The 22912-nt window shown below is 49.4% G+C and overlaps 6 protein-coding genes across 6 annotated transcripts; 2 read left to right on the forward strand and 4 right to left on the reverse strand.

The window, feature by feature from the left end:
• Positions 1-49: 49 nt before the first annotated feature.
• Positions 50-4477, forward strand: ASPVEDRAFT_189493 (SAGA histone acetyltransferase complex subunit SPT7). Its single transcript, XM_040809046.1, has 4 exons — positions 50-1559; positions 1614-2752; positions 2810-3495; positions 3552-4477. Exons 1-4 carry the CDS (start codon positions 485-487, stop codon positions 4141-4143), a joined length of 3492 nt encoding a protein of 1163 aa, XP_040666231.1. The 5' UTR covers positions 50-484; the 3' UTR covers positions 4144-4477.
• A 1066-nt stretch (positions 4478-5543) lies between these two features.
• ASPVEDRAFT_126397 (putative eukaryotic translation initiation factor eIF-2C4) lies at positions 5544-8512 on the reverse strand (the record flags this gene model as incomplete). The annotated part of the gene is made up of 6 exons (XM_040806365.1): positions 5544-5740; positions 5797-7630; positions 7684-7832; positions 7886-8076; positions 8126-8238; positions 8309-8512. The coding sequence occupies 6 exons, from the start codon at positions 8510-8512 to the stop codon at positions 5544-5546; spliced, it is 2688 nt and encodes an 895-aa protein (XP_040666232.1).
• A 3449-nt stretch (positions 8513-11961) lies between these two features.
• rna14 (cleavage polyadenylation factor subunit RNA14) lies at positions 11962-15660 on the reverse strand. Its single transcript, XM_040812032.1, has 6 exons — positions 15539-15660; positions 14542-15484; positions 14058-14489; positions 12988-13993; positions 12201-12926; positions 11962-12138 (listed from the first exon to the last, which is right to left on the reverse strand). Exons 2-6 carry the CDS (start codon positions 15430-15432, stop codon positions 12125-12127), a joined length of 3069 nt encoding a protein of 1022 aa, XP_040666233.1. The 5' UTR covers positions 15433-15484; positions 15539-15660; the 3' UTR covers positions 11962-12124.
• A 337-nt stretch (positions 15661-15997) lies between these two features.
• Positions 15998-17006, forward strand: asf1 (nucleosome assembly factor ASF1; the record flags this gene model as incomplete). Its single annotated transcript, XM_040806465.1, has 4 exons — positions 15998-16106; positions 16163-16202; positions 16257-16565; positions 16625-17006. 4 exons carry the CDS (start codon positions 15998-16000, stop codon positions 17004-17006), a joined length of 840 nt encoding a protein of 279 aa, XP_040666234.1.
• Positions 17007-17959: 953 nt separating this feature from the next.
• Positions 17960-21347, reverse strand: ASPVEDRAFT_128464 (putative SNARE-dependent exocytosis protein (Sro7); the record flags this gene model as incomplete). Its single annotated transcript, XM_040806554.1, has 7 exons — positions 17960-17985; positions 18065-18352; positions 18420-18541; positions 18598-19153; positions 19212-20792; positions 20846-21185; positions 21261-21347. The coding sequence occupies 7 exons, from the start codon at positions 21345-21347 to the stop codon at positions 17960-17962; spliced, it is 3000 nt and encodes a 999-aa protein (XP_040666235.1).
• A 471-nt stretch (positions 21348-21818) lies between these two features.
• ASPVEDRAFT_127034 (phosphotransferase family protein) lies at positions 21819-22862 on the reverse strand (the record flags this gene model as incomplete). The annotated part of the gene is made up of 2 exons (XM_040806417.1): positions 21819-21945; positions 22009-22862. 2 exons carry the CDS (start codon positions 22860-22862, stop codon positions 21819-21821), a joined length of 981 nt encoding a protein of 326 aa, XP_040666236.1.
• Between the last annotated feature and the right edge of the window lie 50 nt (positions 22863-22912).

A 22912-nucleotide genomic window follows, 5' to 3' on the forward strand; every position in this document is an offset into this window, starting at 1 on the left:
AAAATTATGCTGGTTCCATTCAAAAAGTAACACCGGTTTCAATGACAATGGACCAGCATTTAGCAAGGTGAAGGCTGGGTCTGAGTATAGATGCTCTGTTAAAAGAAGAATTACTTCTGGAAGATATTTTATTGTTTTCTTTTGCTCCTGTTCTGTTCTTTTTGGAAGCTGCTGCCCCCAAAACTGCACGGTTGGTCTAAAACTCGGCGACCGTGCTGCTGGTCACGGCTCCGACCTGACTTCACTTCATCCGTTCGCGCAGAGAACCTGGTACAGGTGCCCGTGTCTTTGCCATCCAAATCCACGCCCGCCTCATCTTCTAGGGCCCTGGAGACATCGTCACTCGTTTCTCTGTGCTCTGAACTTTGTCTCTATGTATTTTTTTACCTCCCAGACGCCCTCATTGTTGCCTACTCGAACCTGATCATAACCGTGGAGAAGCGAGCCCCCTCGCCCGCCCCAGAACCGGGGTTTTGGAGCGAGCATGTCGCTCGGACACCACAACGCCTGGTTTCCTCCGGGTCATCTTCGGCCTCCTGATGATCTACTTGATGCGCGGAATTCCAATGGCTATTCGAAACCTTTTTCTGGACCCAGAACGCCTCAAATGCGCGGTTCGGTCGATGCCGATGGCTCTCACGCGGGCAATTTGATATCGGAGGCCGACACTGCTTTGGAGGAAGATCCACGCATCGCCATATTCCGCGACTTGTATAATCGCACCGAGGCGAAAATAAATAGTCTATTTTCGGGTGAAAAATCATCTGAAGACACGTCTGGTGATGCTGTCGCCCTACCCGATGGGGCTGGGGCTCAGGACCAACGCGCCGACGAACCGGCGCCCGCTCCCGCGCCTCCCAAAAAACCCGCGAGAAAGCTAGACGATGACGACTACGACGACTACGACGATGACGACGATGAAGCCGAGGCTGCGTCGCCTCCCCCGTCAAAGGTTTCCGCCCCTGCTCAACAGCCGAATGCGATACCGTCGCCAGGGCCGCCGAGCACCTCAGTATCTACAGGCGCGGAGGGCACAAAAGAAACAAAGAAAGAGAGCTTAGAAGATATCCGGAAGAAACTGGAGGAAGACAAAAAGGCTACCGAAGAGGCAGCCAAAAGAAGTTTCCACACACTATTTTACACCTTGGAGAACGATAGAGATGCGATGTTGGATCAACAACGCTTGGAAGAATCCGAAAGACAAGTGGAGGCTGAAATGTCCGGTCAGGCAAATGCTGGTAATAACGAAACTTCAGGCTCAGCCGGCTACGGCTCGTTAAGTGCTGCAAACCTCGGCGCATCGAGTTTGACTTTGAAAAACCTGATCGCAAGGATTGATATGAAGCGCACGATGGTCCAGGCTTCTGATGCCGAACTCCGCAGCCTGATGAGTGAAGTTCGCAAAAATCGCAGCAAATGGGCTAGCGAAGACAAGATCGGCCAGGAAGAACTCTACGAAGCTGCCGAGAAAGTGCTGAGCGAACTGAAAGCGATGACCGAGCATTCTTCAGCTTTCCTGACCCGTGTTAACAAGCGCGATGCCCCGGATTACTACGCAGGTAAGGCTATCCTTGTCCAGTTTCGCTTTGACACTATATTAACTCTATTTCTAGTCATCAAACATCCCATGGACCTCGGAACAATGACGAAGAAACTCAAGGCTCTTCAGTACAAATCGAAACAAGAGTTTGTAGATGACCTAAACCTCATCTGGTCGAACTGCCTCAAGTACAACGTGAATCCGGAGCACTTTCTACGGAAGCATGCCATTCACATGAAGAAGGAAACTGAAAAACTTGTGCCTCTCATCCCCGAAATTGTTATCCGAGATCGCGCGGAGGTTGAGGCAGAAGAACGACGGCTTCAGCTTGCTGAACTTGATGGCGGCGATGAAAGCGACGATGAGCCTATCATGTCATCAAGAGGTCGCAAAGCCCCTGGAAAATCATCCAAGAAGGGCACAGCGCCAGCTCCAAACACTCCAAGTGGATCTGAGCCTCCTCCCGTCTCTAGCTCCCAACCTCCGGCGCCTGTACGTTCCGACTCGGATATTCCCATGGAAGGGATTCAGAATGGTTTTGCGACACCGCCTCCCGGAACGCAAACGCCTTCTGACCCGGCTGGGGCTGTTCCAGCCGCATCAGGAGGACAAGATGATAGTATGGATCTTGAAGGCCTAGCGACACCAACTACTGCACTCAGTGCCTTGGCCACGCCTGGTATTGAGCTTGCTGACCCAGAATACAAAGTTTGGAAGCAGGTCACAAAGAAAGACCGAGCACTTATTGCTGCAGAAAGACATCGTCTTTTTAAAGGTGATAAACTCAACTCGGACGAGCCAGCTCTTCTTCGAACTAAAGCGGGCATGAGAAGATGGCTCAGGAGCCAGCAGCAAATTTCCACAGAAGCAGAGAAGCAGAATGAACCTGGGTCAAAAGCAATGGAACAGACCGCCGCTAGTGAGACCCTTGCTGAGGGGATTGAGGTGGAGGAGGACAAAGTGATTCCTGACTATTACGATGTCATGTCTGGTATCCCTGACCTTCCGGCGCATTTGCTATGGAGGGAAGATAGCGAGGGAAACCTAGTGGACACGATGGAGGAGTTTTTGAAGATACTACCGAAAGGATCGTTTATGCAGCCAGATAGCAAACTTTCCCGCAAGATGGATGCGAACATGAGGCAGATGCAGGAAACCAGGAAGATTTGCTCGAAAGTTGGTATTGTCAAGCAGATGCAACTACAGTCCCAGGTAAACCCTCTCCAAAAAGATATCATCGATATGGAACGGATGACTGATTCTTAGCAGATGTACCAAAACCAGTTTCAGAAATACCAACCGGAACCATTTGTTGAGCAGGACGCCGCACCCCATGTTATGAACGACAACGGACCCGTAATTGCCCCGTGGGTTTGCAAAGCAGCATTGCAGCGTTCAGTGGCAAAGGTTTTCTACCATACCGGATTCGAAGAATACCAGCCATCGGCTCTCGATGCCGCGACGGATATGGCCTCCGACTTCTTCCAAAAGATCGGCGAAACCCTCAAAACCTACATGGAAGTGCCAAAAGTTCCCGTTGCAGAGTCAACAGAAGCAACACCCTCGCCGCAGCTGAAGCGGGCTTACACCGAGCCGGAAATGATGCTCCACACGCTGTCCTCTGTCGGGATTGATATCGAGGGCCTAGAGTCCTATATCAAAGATGATGTTGAACGACTAGGCACGAAGCTTGTGACTGCTCATGATCGTTTGCGCTCCCTTCTTTCTGAGCTCCTTAGGCCTGTTCTGCAAGACGGCGGGGAAGACGGCTCCATGGCATTTGCAGACGGTAGTGAACAATTTGTCGGCGGTGACTTTGCCGAAGATATCGATGAAGATTTCTTCGGTTTCAAAGAATTGGGGCTGGACAAGGAGTTTGGATTGGCCACCCTCAGCGTACCACTGCATCTCCTTCAAAACAGAATGTACAACGCTGCTCAGTCACAAAATACAAGGTAAGCCGAGAGTCTCGTCTTTTAATACGTACCCGGTGCTAACAAGCGTCCTGCAGTACCTCCCAATCTGTTACAGTGTTTACGCCTCCTCCCTCGTATCCGCGCATCACGTCTGAGAATGTATCGTCGCAAATTGGCCTGGCGCAAGCCTTCTTCAACGCGAAGCTACAGGCTCACAATAGCGAACCACTGGTCGAAGACCTCGAGTTACCACCGAAGCAACGCCCAATGGCTGCTCGACCGCGTCTCCCCGCCTCTGGTAAAATTCCACCGCCTTCTAATCTTCCCGGTCCAACTACTAGCCCGCAAAAGCGACCATTGCCGCCTTCGGCTCCTGGAGCTAGTGGCAACAAGTCGGGACCCTCAGAGCCTAATAAGAAGAAGATCAAGAAGAATAGTGGAGTGGCCATGGGTGTTGCCGATGCTCTTGGCGATGATGAAACCCCAGCAGGCACTGATGGTGTGAAGGCTTCAAACGTGAAGTCTGAGGGTGTTTCTTCTACTGACTTCACCAACGGTAAAGGTGGAGTTGAAAACCCAGAGGCCAACGTTGCCGAGGGTAACGATTCTACTGTCAACGCTGGCCAGGTTAAAGATAGCGACAGCACCGCGCCTTTGACCAATGGAACTGCGGGTGATACGGCATGACGGATGTGTGACCACCTTATAGAACCTGGTAATTATTGGCGCTTTGAGGCACGGAACTGCTGCTTCCGGAATTGCAGCAATTGATTTACATTGTAGAACAGATGGTGTGGGTTGTTTTCCGATTTTTCTTTCCTTCATTTCTTTGTCTTCTCTACACTACCTACTTAGCTATACTTTCGTCGACTTTGTCTTATCTCTCTTGTTCTGTTGTCTATTTTATATTCGCGCTTTATCTAGATGCCCCTGTGGTGCTGTACCTGGCCCTTCAATCTTGTTATTCTACTTATCTATATTATACCGCAGAAACCCTCAACATTGATATCATTCTTTATATCTGCTTCCTCTTCTCTTTCCATAAGCTTGTGTGCATTCGTAAAATACCCAACCCGGTTACGGCTAGGATTCAAACAAGTAAACTCCAAGTCCTATCTCGGACCAACACCGCCGCACTCCCCGTCTGCCGCCATTATCCCAGGGCGGACAGTTACCTACTTGTGTATTGACATATCGGGAGTTCCGTCCGATGAGAATCTTACCCACGCTGGAGACGCAGCAGAGCGACATCCAGATGCCTCCAGTAAATTGCATATTCTCCTGCCACCGCATACTCCTACCTCTATATTGGAATTTCAATATCATCTCCCTCCTTCAATTCGCTCCTCTTCCGTAGTTCTCCGAGTTGCGCCGCCTTTCCCCGCTACTGGGCCGTGTACGTGTCTCTCTCACTCGCATGCATCCAGTATCCCAGCGACCCAATTCCAACCTCAATTATCAGGGTAGATCTGGCGCTGTAAATGGGGTTGTGCCCTTAGCCCCGGAGTGTCCCTTTCGAGTTGTCCTTGGTTTGAACACGATTTACTTTCTTATTGCATGTTTCCCTTTTTGTTGATGAGAGAGGCTCCGTGGGACGGTAGCAAAGAACCCTTTCCCTTGAATCCATCGTCTGTCCCAACCTCGTTTTGCTGGTTTATTATAAAACTTGAGGAGCGCCGGGGAAATAACTCTGCAACCGCACGTGCATATAGTATTTTGGATTGAATAGACACTACTACATTTGGATATTGCAATAAGCTACTGTATCACTTCAGGTGATAAATTCGGTTGGCATTGAACTATGCTAAATTCTTCGGGTACAAACGATCTCGGTGTACTGCCCTGCCCGTTTGCGAAAACCAGTCTTAGGCCAGTTTCTAGGCGACGATGGTGCCGAAATACAAAATGACCTTGCCAGTTGAGAATAAAAACTAAACACTCTCAAAAGAAGACCAGAATGAAACGTCCGATCGTCTGACTGAGGAAACGGAACCGACGAAGAAGGAGCAAAATAAATGGGGATTCAGGACGGAACTCTCACTCTAGCGAGCGGGAGAAAACTAAACTTGTGCCCACACATCAAGCGATTAAATGTACCACATGCTAAAGGGGAGGCGGTTATCAGTTCCATGTATTGGGAGAAGTCTTTGGTCAATGACCGGCTTCTCCGGTTTAGGGTTGTTCAGTGGGACTTCGGGACCGCTCTGAGGGCCAGAGCTCGCGGGAGCATTGTCGTGATGACGGGCGCGAGTTGCAATGAGATGAGCATAATAAACCGCGGGAACTATTTATCTATTAGTATAGAAAAATCGTACTGTGCGAATGAGGAATAAAACTTACACAAGGAAACCGAAGTGGTGGAGCGCATGTATTGATAGCAGTGATCATGAATCATATTCTCAAGCTCCTGAGGGCGGTGTTTCATCTCGTCCAGAATAACATGGTAGTAGACTGGTCGCGAAGTACCCTGCAGAGCAATGTGCGAGTACAAGAGGAAGTCCCAGTTGTGGGGACTGGTAACGTCTCTTGCAATAAGGGTACCAGGCAGAGGGTTACCGTTCCTGTCGGCAGAGTTTCGATCATTAGGCTTAGGAAAAGCCCGGAAATGGTGACGCTTGTTCGCAATCACCACGGTGAGCTTTCCCTTCCATTGGTTTTGCGTCAGCTGCATAAAGACTGTCTTCATATCTTGAACTTCCCGTTGCAAGACATGCTCAAATTCGCCCTCGGAAACACCATCGCGGAAATAGTAGACATTGTCTGGTGGCCTACCACCACCTACAGTTGACATCCATTCCCGAAGAAGAGGTGTGAGCATGGCCTCCAGGTTTGTGCGGGCTATCATTTCAGTTTTTTCGCCATTTGCCTCACACGCGCCCCAATACCGGCCGCCAAACTGGTCCATACAGACAGACATTGCACATAGCGAGGGGAGCCACACACCCTGGGGTGTATGAGTAACATCGGCACCGATAATCATGGACCGAGGCCTCAGAGTTGCCTCCTTAACCTTTGGAATAGCGCGAGCAGTGGTGCCTCCGAGTTTAGCATTGATTTTCATCAATACGTTGGAGACGTATTGCGGGTTCTTCTTGACCACATGCGCAGACTGAAGAACCTGGGATGGGACTCCCCAACGACAGTCACAGGACTTTTTGATCCGAGCATAGGTAAACGAATTCTTGTCGGGGACAATAACAACGAGGAGCTGCGGGTCTTTCTGGAAGTGGACACCGGTTGCGTTGTAAAGCTTCTTAACAGCCTCACCAATGTCTTCCCTTAGTGGGACAACAACAGGTTTGACTTCAAATCCGCCACCATGTCCAACGTATGTACTGTTCATGAGATCCACAAAATCTTTGACTTGTTGATCGCTGATCACGTTGTTCCTGCCAGGGAAGTACCCAACACCCCAGGCGACAATGGGTGCCTTGTTAGCTTGGTAGAATTTTTTTCCTCTGAGATCCCAGCGTCCGTTGGTACCTGGATTGACGCGTTTTTTCCCGCCAAATTCGATATCGGGGGCAGGGAGGAGACGTGCCTTTGTACGAATCATATCATCACCGACCTCGAATCCAAAGGCCTTCAGGACGGGATCATTGGGGTGGTTGAGCATTCTCTTGGAATTCTCGACAGATCTCAGGCGATCTGCCGGACGAGCAGCAGCATATTTGATCATGTTCGAAGTTTGATATTCGTTCAGTTTCCACAAGTAACGGTTCAGACCATGAATGGTCAGGAGTTCCAGTGGGTAAACGACGCCTTTCTTGGTCAGCTCCACCAAAGGAAGATCCCAGTGGTCGAGAGTAAGGTTGTATTTTCTTTTGAAGTATGCTTCAATGCTCATTCTCTCGGAGGTTCCGGTTGCAGGGTCCCTGACATCGATCTTCCATTCCCTGGCGTTGCAGTTGATGAGGCCCCTGACCGTGAAATCAGTTCCTGCAACGGGACAGCCTGGGTAATGGGGCCGGACTTGAAGCTTTGCGATACGACGAGAAACTTCGTGGAAGTGAGGACTCTCGCGCCGGCCACTCTCCTGGGGAATGTGCCGCAGAAGGTGTGTGAGATGTTGAGGATCACGCGCATCTATGATTGCCTGTGTGGCACCCATGAGAGAAGTACGAGCCCAAAAGCATGAGTTCGAAACGTCTACATTCACGATGAGGGAAGGACCCTAAGTCAACTTTAGTTAGATATATCCGATTATATTTTGTAGCAGGCACTTACCGAAGCTGGTTTCAGGGCCTGATAAACGCCCTTGAAAGCTAGCACGCCGCCACCAATATCTCTGTTCTCGCCATTGGGGTTGAAGTAAGACCGCTTGATTGCAAGGAATTGGCTGGCAGGGTGTTCGCGTACAAGATGATCCAAGAAAGCTGAGATAATTATTAGCAAGACACTGTGTCTGGTGGTAGAGCAAACTACTTACACATTGACTCGTTGATGACTTCCGAGTAGGATGTCTCGCCGGTCAACCAGGAATACAAAACCGCCATGTCAACGGTCTTTGTTGGGCTGACGACCAAACGGAATTGATTGGGGGTTTTCCCCGGGGGTCTGTTCTGTTCGGCGTCGAGGTCAACAACAATGTTGGTCTCTTTTGAGTAGTTGTTCAGACTCCTATATATCTAATCAGTCTATGTCCGAGCTCATTGTGGAGGGCACTTACCAAGCAAGGCTGAACCCATCATAGATGAAGTTTTTCAGACGCTGCTTCCTGGCCTTGGAATCCCAAACTTTCTTGTTGATTATGCTCTTCTCCACGCCAGTTCCAATTCGGACCTAAGTCAAGTTAGAACAAGTGTCACTAGATAGAACGCGCTTAGGTGATTCCGGGCGTATCAGTACTCACACTATACTGGTACACCGTCTTGGTAGGGAATGAAGTAACTCTGTATGAGTTCATCTGGACTTCGATTTCCTTGCCAGTTGGATTGAAGCCAGGTCGACGAACGAATTCGACAGGAACGGCGTACTTTGATTGGGCGTTAGCATCACGAAGACGAAGGTGACGGAGACCGCCCTCAAGCTTATTGATCTGATCGAGGTTCTCCATGGTAAAGACTATGAAGAAAGGCAAGGGCAGAGTTCTGAAAGGGGAAAACGATGAATATTCCTGGGCGAGTGCAAGGAGAGCGGAAGGGAATCTTCAAGGTGTTGGGTAGATCGAGAAACGGGATAAAGCTCAAAGGCCAGGGGGGAAAGGCGGGGGTTTAAATATTAGAACTGGCCTCAGTGGCGTGAACAATGGTTGAATACATGCAGGAATACAAACAGCGCCACCAGACAAGTTTGAGTGACGGCTTTTTACATGGAATGGTTTGGTGAAGCCCCATATGCAATGTCGGTGCCGTTTGAAGGCTGACGGGGTGAAGAAAAACGAGAATTCAACCTGGGAATGGCCCAGGAGACCAAGAAGGCAAAACATGAGAAGGAAGGGGCAAAGGATAATCAATAAATGGGTGAAATGGTCAATTCCACGGCACAGTTAATTGTGTGGACACATTTGGTGACGAAGTTGATGCTTGGTTGGAGCAGTAGACAAACACCCACTTACCAAATGGTTAATGGAAAATGCTCCACAGGGCAGATCAACTCTCCGACATATGTCGGTAGCAAGCCGAGGCCGGTCTAAAGCCGGGTCCCTACTACGTGCTTCGGACTGCGACATGATGGCGATTTAGTTGCGTGTCACTGGTTCCCGAGAGATATTCTTTTTTCGAGATGCCGACAACGGGAAGGACGCTGTCGAAAAGACAGACGGGAGCGAAGGAGATAAGGATGTGTTCTGATGAAGGAGGGGGTCGAGGACTCAAGAAAAGGTCTTAGGGAGAGAGGGTCTGAAAAGTGTTGAAGGAGTTGTGTTGGTGTTGTGTTGGTGTTGAAGAAGAAGGAGGAGGAGGAAGTGGACGTGCGAGAACTCGGCAGGAGACGAGATCTGGAGGGGAAAGAGAGGAAGAAAGAGGGAAAGAGCGAGCGAAAGAGGGCGTATTTATACCCCCTTCCAAACTGGGGAAGTAGCAAGTGAGATGAGAGTTGAGGTGAGATGAGAGCTGGAGCCCTCGTCTCAGAGACACTCAGATATACTGACGAACACTCGATTAGGGGTATCTCGCTGCGGAGAACGACGATACGAAGGGGAGAAGGAGAGGCAAGAGATGAGAAAAGAAGAGGGAGGAATCGACAGGAAGTTGGTGTTGAGGAACAGTTGGGGGGCAACACATTGGATGCGCGAGAAATGCGCTCGTTACTCTGCGCGTCGTCCACGGCTACAATGGACTCCGTCAGTCGACGGGGTTCCTTTTTTGGATCTCAATATACCCTCATCTGCGGGTTTCGATTACGAGAACACTATGGTAACTGCCGACTGCCTTGCGGAATGTGGTTGGACTCCCAGAGTTGAGACTGGCCTCGAAGAAGGGATTGGGGGAGGAACAAGGATGAAAGACAACAATCTGCGAAATGCCTTGGGACTTGGACACTTGGTGTTGATACTTGGGTCGCGAAGACGAGACTTTTAATTGCTGTAGTGGCCAATCTCAAGATGCTAGATTGGACACTTCCAATCTTTTCTAACTCCAGTTTCAAATAAAAAAACGCAAACAGGTGAGGACGAATACATATCCACCAGTTGGGTGTTTTCAAAAAGAGCTGTGGATAAAGTCACTCTTCAAGCGCAACAATATCGTTCTACCAAGGATAATCCCAAAAGACGCTGATAATATCTACCGGCAGAACCAGTGGGATATCGCCAGACGAGGGACGCACTGATTGGTTACGGAAAATCATTGAGGAAACCATGCAAGCTAGGAGGATTCCTTTGTGTTGGCCGAGGAAGAGGCCTCTCTTAACCGGCGTCAAAAAACCGATAACATGGATCTAACTCGACCTAAAACACGACAGTCTCAAGACTATATTTAGGGAGTGGAATATAGAGCCCAACTAGAGCTCCGTCGGGGTGGGACCGAAAAAAAAAAAAGAGAATATTCATAAATTCTCCATCCGCGGTACCCAAGTAGCAACACTCTCCAAGAGCAGAGAGCGGTCATGCTAAACAGCACATATCCGTTCCACCCGTTGCAATAACGGCCAGCGCAAGCTTGACGCACAATTCTTTGCGTTTGAACCAAATTCTGCTGGGTCAGCTGTTTGTTCGCACAAACAACCTGGCCTCTGTACAATTTCCTCCAGCCGCAGCTGCCAGCCTCTGTGACATGCTGGGGGTTGGGTCTGCGCGTAGGAAAGAAAGTCTGCGGTCTAGGAGGACCCTATACACCCAAGACATTTCATGCAGAGTCTCGCTCGAGCGCCATCTCATTCTAGGTCAAGCACCATAACTGGGCTTAGGCATATCGTCGGGAGAATCGTAAAGGATTGCAGCGGATTCGTGGGTATCGAGGTCTATGGACGTTCGCTCGGGCGGATGCCGCGGCTCGGGTAGGTACGGGGATTGACAATAAAGATAAGTGCCAAACGGATCTTGCATATAATGATGGCCTACGCCTGGAATACGAATTTCCGTGGACTTTAGCGACCGCGTAGGTCAAACGAGGTTGAAGCGCACGTTGGGCTGTGAGCCTTGATCAGGACTCAGACGGGTGCCAACTGCCAAGATGCTAACTGGGCTTTTTAGGGCTAATTTTACTGGTGAAGGCGCCTTGTTCAAACCGGGATCCTAAAAATGGTCGACCTTTCGACCAAACACAGCATCCCTAAAACTCTGTCCATAAAAAAAATTTAGCAAGGCTGAAAAAGTGAATTTTGGGGAAGACCTTAGGAATAAGAGCGTAGGTATGAGGGGAGATGTTACTGCGGAGTGACAGAAATATGCGAATTATCTATTCACGGAAAATGGCGACGTGAGTTACTGTTGTGGACTGATACTTTCAATGTATTGCCGAGGAGAAGAGAAGAAAAGCGAGGTGAATGAACTAAACTTAAAGGGCTGTCATCAAATTCTTGGTTATTTCCTTGGACATCGCAATTCCCAATCCCTAGGCAATGAATGGCCCCTAGCCGCCAGAAGGGAATACAGATATCAATAATGAAGTGAAGGCCGTCGCTGAACCATGGAAACAGGAATCCGTTCAAGTGGAGCAGAAGTCCGAGGTTGGAGGCGCATCGAACTGGGCTTGAGTTGGCTAATGCCTCTGGAAATTCCGAGGCTTCAACAGGCAGCAGGGTAGTTCGTTTGCAGGCGTAACCAAACATCCCTACCAGAGAGGCTGTGCGTCTGAGTGTGTCTCGAGCCAACAATCGAAATCTGTGTTCAGCCGCATCGCGCGCGGAAAGCACAGCAGAGCCGGGTCTATGAGCCAGGCTTACGTGGGGAGAATATTAATTAGATCCATCGATTTGATATCTATCTTTTCTTGGTATCTCAGGTTCCCAATTCTGTACAACTCGTAGCTAGTATGATGAACAGACCCAAAAGGAGTATTCTGATCAGAGGTCCCCCCTGAAAGCGCCCGCAAAGCGAGAAGAAACGCCAAGTTACCCATAAACAAAAAAAAAAAAAAAATGAGAAAAAGCATTCCCGCCGATTGACGAGTACACACATCAAACCACGCCAATTGAATTGTATTCCGTCGGATCATTGTAAGAGAGGGGGAAATAGGTCCTCATGAAATGCGTATATGCTTATAATATCGATAAATGCTGCAGTAAACTAACGGTATGCCCCTGTGTATCCTAGTTAGTCGACCTGTGAAATTTGAAGAGATCGTGGAAAAAGAGAGCCATACCGGAGAATGGTTGCCCTCCTATAGTCGTTTGCCCTGTCCCGAGGCCACGCGCAGATTGGGGTAAAGGTATTTGCGAGATAGAAGCTGGCATGTCTAGTCGGCGGATAAGTTCGACCATCTTGTCTGCTGAGAAGCGGCCAGCGGTATAGGTTGAAGCCGCGGGAATAACACTGAGTAGATATACAATATCGCGAGGTAATGGAGCGGGCGAGCCCTGAGATCGGTATTGGGACCCACTTGTTGGAACTTGAAGAGTCGGCTGCGTTCGCTTTTGCTGATCCAATTGTCGTCTCTGGGTTGTTTTGAGCGGCGACTCGCCCCGAACGAATTTGCGAGGCCGCGAAATATCATCATCGAAATCCTCTAGCGGTCTCTTGGGTGAATGAGTGACTGAATGATCCTGAGGTCTTGATGTAGGAGTGCCGTGGCGGGACGTCACTTGCGCCCCAGGATATCCTGTCCTCGGTCTTGTTTGGGAAGGAGAGATGATGGGTCGGAAAGTCGTAGGATCGAAGTTAGGAGTGGCAAATCGGTGCGCAAATTGATCCAATGTTGGATCATCTGGGAATAGTTCGCGCATACGAGTCTCGAGATTTATGACTTGAACCAAATCGCCATATCTTGACTCGTATTCGTGAAGGAATGCAAATATGGGTTTGGTCTTATGTACGTTATCAGGATTTGACGCAAGCTTTCTCACTGTCATCTCGAACACTGCTCGGGCATCTGGAAGAAACTAGTTAGTACTCTATTGTCGTCGAATTCTAAAGCAGGAGTAGAAACTTACTAATGACATCATTGATATCGATTAGATGCTTTAAATACTCGAGAGCGAAATTCTCATCTTCAGGAAATAGTTTAGCCCCCCGCTCGAAGATCTTGGTGGCAGCTGGGTCCTTGTAGCAATGGTATTCGATGAGAGCGCTCGCAATATAGACATCGCTAGTGATGCGTCCCTTCTTTCGAGCGTCTGCAAAGACTTGCCGGGATCCAGGAATTTCCCCGGGCTTGCCTTTGCCCTGGATGCGACGCATGGCACGCATAAGAGCTATCCACGCGAAGGAAACAGTTTTAGATAATATACCAATCTGTATAGAATGTGCATGCCGAACCGCCTCGATTTGGGCATTTTTGACGGATTCTTTAGCCTTTGTTTCGCTCTGAGCGTCATCATCGTCGTCGTCATCATTTCTCACTGGCTGTGTATCGGGATTCGATTTAAATGTTTCCTCGAGGCGAGCAACATCTTGCGTTTCTCGCGTGCGTGCTTTGGTAATCAAATCGTAAAGCGAATCAAGAAGTCTGTCATACGGCTCCCTGACCTTAGTGCCTCGTTTGATGGGATCTTGTTCAGATTCCGAAGTGATTTCAAGCCGATCGGCACGTTTAAATGCAAGCAAGCAACTCTCAGGGTTAGCATCGATTCCGTTTTTCAGAAACTCATTTCCTTCTGTTTCCATGTCGTTGAGGAAACAGAAATCAGCTGCCTCGAACCAAATTTCTGGAAGAAACCTAAGCGCCATAAGAGCCTGCTTGTAGACGTAGATCACGCGAGTTTTGAATGCAGCTAGGTCATCTTCCTTCAAAACCAGAGGATCTCCTTTCTCCCAGCTAATCCAGCGTTTCCATATCTCAATTTGTTGCAAAAACTCGACGTCGCCATCCGAACCAGGGACAGGAGGTAACCTGGGGAATGTTGTCCGGACCAAGTCTCGTGTGAAGTTTTGCAACTCTGTATAGGAGCTGCGTGCGGTCATATACGAAGGTGACTGTTCTTGCAAGAACTTCCGTCCCTGAAGAGCAGAAAGCAGAGAATTAGTGCAATTTCTTAGGAAGGGGTGGGGCGATTCAAATTACCGTAAGTTTATTAAGGCCCATCTCAAATTGATCGTATTCTTTCCATAGTGTGTTTACCACCTGCATTGGAACACAGATAGCTTTCTGGTAGCCCTTGCGGAGGAGATCCATTTTCTGCTGATCCTGCCATCCAGAACCTCCGACGCTACCTGGTCCGGAACGGATGAACTGAATATAGTCGGACCAGATAGATCCAGAGTCTTTGTCCATACCGATATGCTGAAGCGCAAGGTCATATGCGGATGAGATAGTTCTTCGGGCCTGCCCAGTTGTGTCCGTTGATAAAGGGTTGCGTCGTCGCACGTAATCTAAGTAGACCGTCCACAGTTGAACCGCGGGAATAGTAAGAAGCGTCCTATTAAAAATTTGTTCAAGACGAAATAGCTCGTTAAGTTCGGATTCCATGGTTGCGTACGCCACCCATGCTTCGGCCTGAAGTCCATCAGTATTTGCTGCCGCGTTTCAGGAAGATGGTATGACTTACAGATAAAGGAAATACCTGCAAAAACCTTTCGTAGACATCTCGAGCACTATCAATCCTATTGCGGCCCCTGTGTTCATTAATCAACTCGAGCCAGGCAGGGATGTCACCTCGAGGGTCTTCCTGTATTCTGTCTTCTAGTATTCCGACGCGATCATGGGGCAAGCGGCCTTTGGCGGTAGAGGGAGAGTCTGGTGTAGGAGTGGCTGCTGCACTACCTTGCGCAGTTTCAGGCTGCAAGGAAGTACGTGAGTTGTACAGATTCTGGTCTGTATTCATAGACCCATCATTCTTAAAAGCGAGAGGAACAGAAAGAGAACTATTAGGAACATTCTTCGCGCTGGCAGATTCGTGCGCAGCTTCACCAAATGATACATCAGGGGTAGAAGTAGCTTCATTTGCATTTCCTGGAGTGGGATGCGAAGGTATAGTATTCATGTCCTCGACACCTAGTACAGCTGGTGGCTCATAATCTGCATCCCCCGTGTCATCCTCATCCTCATCCTCAACCACAAACCCACCAATAGTTCTGGTTTTCGGTTGAACTGAGGTACCAGATGCCGGTACTGACGTCGAAGTCTGAGACTCGGGTCGTGAAGGTGGCTGAGGTGGGTAGGCACTGCCAGTCTGCAGACTAGGGTCCGTATCTTGGGCAAGGGAAGTTTGGGGTTGGGGCTGCGAAACTGAAGTGGGAGTATCTGGGGAGGTGTTTTCGCCGGAGTTGGGTTCCTCCGAGGGCCCAGGATACTGTTCTTGGAGGGTACTAGAAGGATCGTAGTCGTCCGAATCCGAGGCATTCTCATCCTGATCTTTATCACCATTATTATAATCCATTGAGCCCACATTCATGGCTTGGGCCTGAAAGAAGGCATTCTCGGCGTCATCCTCAGCCATTAGAATCGGTATGGTTCTGATAAACGACTAGAAAACAAAAATGCTGGGAAGCCTGTCAACCGGGGTCAGAGGGTCCGACTCGCATGCTCAAGTGAGGGGCACCCACAAGATGAAATACACAAAGACAGACGGAAAGCCGACCTAGAGAGATATATTAAGCGGAATAAAAACACAAACGACAATATCGGGGCGACTCCCTGGAGAGTGATGGGGATAGGCAGGATCTGCTTGGGCGCGGTGAATCGTCCACTGATGTGATGCGCAGGGCACAAGCTGCAGCTCAAAGAAACCACGTGACCAGGGCGGTGAGCACGAGAATTATGCGTCCACACGCGGCGCGCGTCGTCGATCGCTCTTGCTGAAGTTAGTTGTTTAATTACTCGCCAGCTGCCCTCATCCCTCTATGGAAACCTCCCCTCCCTCGGTTCTCCCTTAAATACTGCATACAACGCTTTTCTTCCTCGTGTTGATTGTTCCTCCCTACATATTCCCCTCCCATAACCCTCAATCCCTCCCTTCCCCGACTGCTGCATTACACCGCCAATACCGCCACTTCTAGATAACCATGTCCGTTGTTTCTCTCCTTGGGGTTAAAGTCCTCGACAACCCTGCCCAATTCCTCTCCAAGTACCAATTCGAAATCACGTTTGAATGCCTGGAGCAACTGCAGAAAGGTAAGCTGGTACTATCGCCACACTTGAAATCGACCCTCGCTAATCCAATGCCCTAGATCTGGAATGGAAGCTCACCTATGTCGGCTCCGCTACTTCGTAGGATCTTTTAAAATGTCGCCTAACGAACTCGATTTACTAATATACTTATAGGTCTGAGTACGATCAAGAACTCGACTCCCTCCTCGTCGGTCCGATTCCCGTCGGCGTCAACAAGTTTATCTTTGAAGCCGACGCGCCAGACCTTAAGCGCATCCCTACTTCGGAGATCCTTGGCGTAACCGTGATCCTCCTCACCTGCAGCTATGATGGGAGAGAGTTTGTGCGTGTCGGCTACTACGTGAATAATGAATACGACTCCGAGGAGCTCACCGCCGACCCTCCCGCCAAGCCGATTATCGAGAGAATTCGTCGCAATATTCTTGCCGAAAAGCCCAGAGTGACTCGGTTCGCCATCAAATGGTAAGTCTATTTCTACTCCGAAAGAAAGCTACAGCCGCTAATTGTCATACGTTGTTTAGGGACTCGGAGGAATCTGCTCCCGCTGAATACCCGCCAGACCAGCCCGAAGCGGACGGCCTCGATGATGACAGTGCTGCTTATGGCCAAGAAGAGGTAGAGCTCGAGGCTGCCCTTGTACAAGAGTTGCAAACTGCGGAGAATACCGAAGCACCAAAGGGCGAAGACCAGGAAATGGAGGGCACTGGTAACCAAGAAGAAGAAATTTCGGACGGGGAGAGTGAGGATATTGAAGATGAGAGCGACGATGACGAGGACGAAATCGACGAAGAAGAAGGCGGCGATGCTGATGAGGACGTTGAAATGGGTGATGACTCTGAGCCAAAGGACGACAACGCCAACCCGGCTGCACACCACACTCAGCAGGAAGTCATGGTTCATTAGATTGAAGCATACGCCTTTTTGAGTTGATGACCTAGTATTTCCCTATAATCTCCATCTTTTGCATGATTTTATGATTAGTCGCAATGTTTTTACGATCCGCCTATATATTACCGATCATCAGAAAGCCACCATCTACTTTTTGGTCTAGTTTCATGAGAAAAGAACATGCATAAACTCGGACATGAACCCACATATTCGCTGTGTTTCCCAGGAGACTGACGCAAGGACAAATTTCACCGTAAGAAATGCCCGGAATACGTACGATTCCAGAGCATGAATGCCCATTTACGCTGTCCTCCGCAGCCAGGGCAGACAGGGGATGCTAGAGTGCAGCAGGTGCTCGATAGTCACCACAAATAGCCGGTGAATCAGTAGTCCATGAATGGTCTTCGGGATAAGAACCTTCTCTTCTCAATGTCCCGAAATATTCACATTTGAATTACACCTGGAGACAGTCCCCTACTTTTATCCATGAAAAGACAATACAATACGCCGATTGAATACAATTGAGAAACACGCCTCAATAAGGTCACAAAAATAGCAATTCTCCAGTCACCGCTGATTTCAAATCATGGGTCACGTTGAGTGGGGTTGAAGCTCGTCTACCTAATGCAACAACTCTGTGACCTGGTCACTTGTGGAGTGGAGTGTGTGTGTGCGATATGGTCGGTGAAGAAACTTTCCTTTAGGTTGGGGAGGGACCACTTGCTGCATTTTTGATAGGTGGACGGTTGTTTGGTACCTGGGCAGTTCGTCGTGCTAGCTCAGGCCTGCTGGTATGTAAAAGAAGTAGAAGAATGTGAGCCGAAAACATCTACCGGATTTGCATGGTATAACTATATATTATTACGGATGGTGCAAAGCACAAACACACAAAATCCATGCCCAGCGCCCAAACGCCCATCTACGCCAATAATATCTTGAATGAAGGAGGGGGGAAAAAGATTTCTGGCCTAGAATCCGAACTTTGACCCGATAGCTGCGAGGTGATTAGCAAAGCGATCTTAAAAAAAAAAAAAAAAAAAAAAACATTGAGCGTTGAGCTGGGAGATACTTACCACCTAGAACCGCTTTCTTCTTCTGGTTCTGGACGTATTTGTTGACGTCCCTGGCCCAGCCACTGCTCGTCTCCTCTAGCCTATCCATGTTATCGTTGGCGAATGAAATATTCTGGGTACGCTCCGTCATTTGGCGTTGCATGTAGGCGAAGTATCCTTCCTCGTCGGTGTTCTGGCGCGCCGGCCCTGTGGGCGTTCTTCCTTCTCTGGCGGCTTTTTGGCGTTCTTGCTCTTCTAGTCGCATTTGTTCTACCATTCGCTTTGATGGCGGGCGATCGGGTCCTCCGACTATAAGGAGAGTTAGTTTGTGAGCGATGAAGATGTTACGAAAGCGGAGAACAGTGGGGGAACGAACTAAGAATATCCATGTCAGCCGGTGAAATATACTGAGTACCAGAGATCCACTGTATATTAGATATTGTAGGTCGGGGAGGGGGTGCCAGCTGGGGGTTGTATAGTTGGTCTTCTGATCGGCGTCTGTTGGTTTGAGTTAGTGCCTTTGCGCTTCAGTTAATTTCACGGAGTCAACATACAATTCGACTCCAGCACCCCAAACGCTGAATATCCCTACTTCAGATGGACTGGTCCAAAATAAGACGCAGCCGTTTGGTGATACAGAAGACTGGGAGAGGCGAGATAGGTCGGCCATATGACTGATGTTGGTGCACCCCAGCTCCTTGAGACCAGGAATAGAGAATGCTCGAGCGTTTCCGTCTCCAAACAGTCCAACTAGACTGCATCCTCGACCGGGAATGTTCACAACGGATGCAGAATCACAAAGGTAATCATCCCAAGACCGGTGTGCGCCCTTGGATGTGGCGGGTTTGAAGACCCTGCACCCATTAGTGGTCACAGCGACCACCGCGCCATGGACCCTACGGCCGTTTCTTAAGCCGCCAAATGCGTCTCCTGTAGCCAGTGCTAAACTACCATCGTCGGCGTTGATAGGAATGATGCTGACGACTCTATCCTCCAACGCAACTGCGCCAGCGAATGAAGCCACGTAGGCACCACTGCTCGATGGTAGTACCTTGAATGTGGCCAAATTGCCTCTGTTTGTTCCCACAAAGCAACAAATGCTAGAATAGTCTAACAGGCCACAATTAGTATGGTGCCGGGCTGGCCTCTTTCGAAGTACGCTGCTTACCTTCACCGTCTAGAGTCATAATACCAAATTCAATACTTGTCGGCACCTCGGGAACAGTTTCGCTAGAACCACGAGATTTGAGGAAACTACTTCGCTTGTTCTGCTTGGCAAGCTCTGATAAATTCGCAGTGTGGATGATCGCTGGCCCACGCAAGTCGATAATTGCAATACTGCCAGCTTCAAATCCGGCAGCAACAAACCCTACCGGGCTATGCTTTAGCGCGGTCACTGGCCCTTGTTGCATGTTAAGGAGAGTCAATGGTAGAAGACCCTGCTTTAGACCAGGATCGACTCTATGCATGATGTTGGTCAACTTTCCTGGCCCATTGTTGGCCCCGGGAGGCTCCTCTAGACCAAAGTTTTTGTTACTGCCCATTCGGAATATAGCAACCTCGCCGCTCCTGAGACCAACTGATAGTTCGCCACTAGAGCCTCCAAGAGACATCTCTGTAACATCAATGTTGTTTATACGGCCCACAGCTCGAGCCAAATCAACCTGAATGGTTTCGGGGCTCTCAATTTCATCGTCATGGCCGATGTCCCATAGTCGCACAGTGCCATCTGCGTGCGCCGCCGTAACGATGTTGCGGCTCTCAAGGCGCTTTAGGTGTTTTCTTCCCTCCGCACCACCTAGGATGAATTTTGGCCCTTGGGATCGTCGCTCCTTCAGTCCAAGCCAGGCACTACGATCAACTGGAGTCAGAGTGATCTTGTTCACAAAAGGATGAACGAGATTCACCGATGGTGGTAGCATGTTGGTAGGTGGAATAGGATGTCCACTTGGGAAGCTCAGTGTAATCAATTCGCCCGATGACAAAAGAGCAAGAAGTGCTATTGGGTCGTGGGCGCCGCCATAGTACGGAGAACTGCGAGGAATCACACAGATGCTGGTCACCTCAGCACCCGGGGGAATTGGAAGCTCTGTTGTTGGACTCGGTCTCTCCAGGTAGGCTGTAATCATGGCCCAGGAGGACGTCTGGTAGTTGGGCGACGCGCCCAAGTCGAGGAAGGTAAGGTTTTTGTTCCTCTCATCCTTGGGTTTGCCGCCTGCGATCAAAAGTCCACTGTCATCGCCATTCGCTTTCACACACCAGGAAACATCCGTAATCGGATCCCTCATACCGGTAATCGATCCGGCTGTAGAAGGCCGTTCTGGAAGGGCACCCGGTTGGTCAACATTAGACGCAGATATAGACCTAGCTAATAACTTGCGACCATCCTTTGTATCCCAGAAAACCAAACTATTGTCATCATGAACTGTAAGCATGATTATGCCATTCGGATGCCATAAAGCTTTCGTCAGTTTCGGTTTACGTGGGCTGTTAACTGGGATGTCGCCGTTTCCACCCAAAGCGCCTGCCGGAACTTCATATTCGAAGTAATATTGTGGTACGTTCTGTTTGAACGAAAATGTCACCGCCCCGTCCGGGTATCCGATAAGAATCTTCCCAATATCACGGGGGGAGAAAGACAGGCTAACGACAGGAGAAAATCGCGCTCGCGGATTGCGCTGCGCCCATAAATTGGATATTCTAAACGGTGTCATGTTCTCGCGGTCAAGATCGTAGGCGACAATATCACCTTATAAAAATGATTAGAAAGCCACATCCTTTACTGAGCATAGGGCACCTTACCATTCTGCAAACCGATGAATGCATAGTCGATACTGGGATCGGTGAGTAGCGCACTGGCGTGACTTGGAGGAGCATATGAGACCAGGAGCTGCCTCGTTTCTAGGGAGAATATGCTGATTTCGCTTTTCGAGTCAACGCTGACGAGCTTACCGCCGCAGAATTGTATAAACTTCGCGGACGCTTTCCGGGGTAACGAGAAGATGACCGAAACTCGTCCTTGGCCAAAAACGTAGATCTGACCATGGCCGAACTGCGACTCGCTGGTACCGACTGCGAGAAGAGACTGGACCGGATCATACGCGAGAGCGCTTGTCTGTGAATTAATTCCACATCTCACGAGCTACACAATGGCCGTCAGTAGAGGTCCTCGTCGCGAGAAGCAAAAAAGCTGGTGCCTGCGCGGGCCGGCACATACATCATCAATATCGAACAGCTCCGGAGACAGACTGCCGGAGAAGTCATTTTGGATGCCGGCTTGCTTTCCCCTTAGGAAATGAGCCATTTCCTATAGTTGCGTACCGTAGGGCAATAGCTGGGAATGATATGAGAAGGGATGAAGAGGAGGGAGATCGAAAGATGGCCGGACTGGAGGTCTGTTTGAGCTGCGGAGCGGAACCCCACATGCTGAATGACGGTCGGCCAGCTTTATAGCGCCCCGCCCTTGGCTGCCAGATGACGAGCCTATACCCAAGTCTACAAATGTATGGGAGTGGTGACATAGTGTGCGCAGAACGAGGAAATATGCGTATACTTGTGCATTTTTAAATGCAGGTGCGGAGAAACATCGTTTTTGGTACAATTCTCATTAGCTGAATATATATACTAAAACCCGCAGAGCGCCACCATCTAGGAAGGCCACAGAATCTTTATCAGTGATATCCCCAAACGCCTATGCTATGTATAAACAAACTAAATGCAACAAACTTAACCGAAAACTATGCGGTAAGTGGCCTACTTTTCGTAGTCGCCCTGGTCATACCGTCGCCATTTTCGCCAAAGTCGTCATCAACTGTCTCCTTGCTTCGGCCTCCGCAGCTGTGTCTCGATTCTTTCGGTAGTATTGTAAGACAATGCGGTGTACACAGCGATAGCAAGAGTACCTGGATTGAAATTGAGAATTCATTAGCACATGAAGTCTCTAGGTCAGCCCACAGCATACGTACAGAAGCTGCCGAGCGCTCCCTGGTTGGGTTTTTGAATAACAAGATCCAAAGCCATCCACCACCTGAGGTGATGGATTCTCAAAGATTTTTGCCATGTAAGCATCTCCCCATACAGCTGTACCAAAGCCCGAAATCCCGCATAGTCGCTTGCTCTCCGGGTCCACTAGCACCTGTGACGGCTGACCAAAGTCGATTACTACCAGCCGTGGTATCAAAATCTCGTCCAGCGCCGGCGATATCCGACAAACTTGATGTCTGATTTCTCCATATGGAAGATTAATGAAGACATCTTCCGCGTCGTGAAGAACACCCTCGAAGAGTACGAGAAAGGCTTCCCTCCAGGACTTTCTCCCTGCCGCTTTAGCCACCTGTCCTAAGCTCCCAAATGAATCCGAGTTGTTTTGCGAGATTCGTTTCGCCAGAAGCCCTAGGCTTTTACCAATAGCTTTCCGCTCCTGGCTTGTAAGCTGAGAATCTATGTTGTCCAGGGTTGTGCCAGGGATATGATGACGAATCAAGAAGGATGGTCCGAGCAAGTCCCCTAGAGGATCGTAATGAAGTAGTTGTGGGATGTATGGCAGGGAATTTTTATTCAGGAGAGACAGAAGTCTTGCTTCAGTGTCAAGCAAAACATGCTCGCGCCGTGGAAGCGATGTTGTTGGTTTCGGTGAGCACTTTAACACCAGGTGAGCCTCATTCGATAGTCGGACTAGGTAGAGAGAATGTAGATGGCCTGCTAGCGAATAGACCCTGGCAACATGGATAGGGGGTAGGAAGTGTTGCTGGAGAACGGAGACGAGCTTCTCGGAGACCTCTTTTTCTATATGGGATGGGGCTGGTAGAAGAGAGGACATTATGCAATGACGAGGAGTTGTCTTCAGACCATGCAAGGAGGAAGTTGTCG

Source organism: Aspergillus versicolor, assembly GCF_001890125.1.
Source record: "Aspergillus versicolor CBS 583.65 unplaced genomic scaffold ASPVEscaffold_3, whole genome shotgun sequence".
Lineage (NCBI taxonomy): Eukaryota > Fungi > Ascomycota > Eurotiomycetes > Eurotiales > Aspergillaceae > Aspergillus > Aspergillus versicolor.

What these genes read in the sequence shown, in the direction of transcription:
- rna14 (XM_040812032.1), bottom strand. Translation starts at nt 15,432, where the DNA reads ATGGCTGAGGATGACGCCGAGAATGCCTTCTTTCAGGCCCAAGCCATG. An exon ending in TGCAGGTATTTCCTTTATCT is followed by an intron (nt 14,490 to 14,541) that starts GTAAGTCATACC and finishes GATGGACTTCAG; the next exon opens with GCCGAAGCATGGGTGGCGTA. An exon ending in CGATATCAATGATGTCATTA is followed by an intron (nt 12,927 to 12,987) that starts GTAAGTTTCTAC and finishes AGTTTCTTCCAG; the next exon opens with ATGCCCGAGCAGTGTTCGAG.
- ASPVEDRAFT_189493 (XM_040809046.1), top strand. Translation starts at nt 485, where the DNA reads ATGTCGCTCGGACACCACAACGCCTGGTTTCCTCCGGGTCATCTTCGG. An exon ending in AGATGCAACTACAGTCCCAG is followed by an intron (nt 2,753 to 2,809) that starts GTAAACCCTCTC and finishes GATTCTTAGCAG; the next exon opens with ATGTACCAAAACCAGTTTCA. An exon ending in GCTCAGTCACAAAATACAAG is followed by an intron (nt 3,496 to 3,551) that starts GTAAGCCGAGAG and finishes AGCGTCCTGCAG; the next exon opens with TACCTCCCAATCTGTTACAG.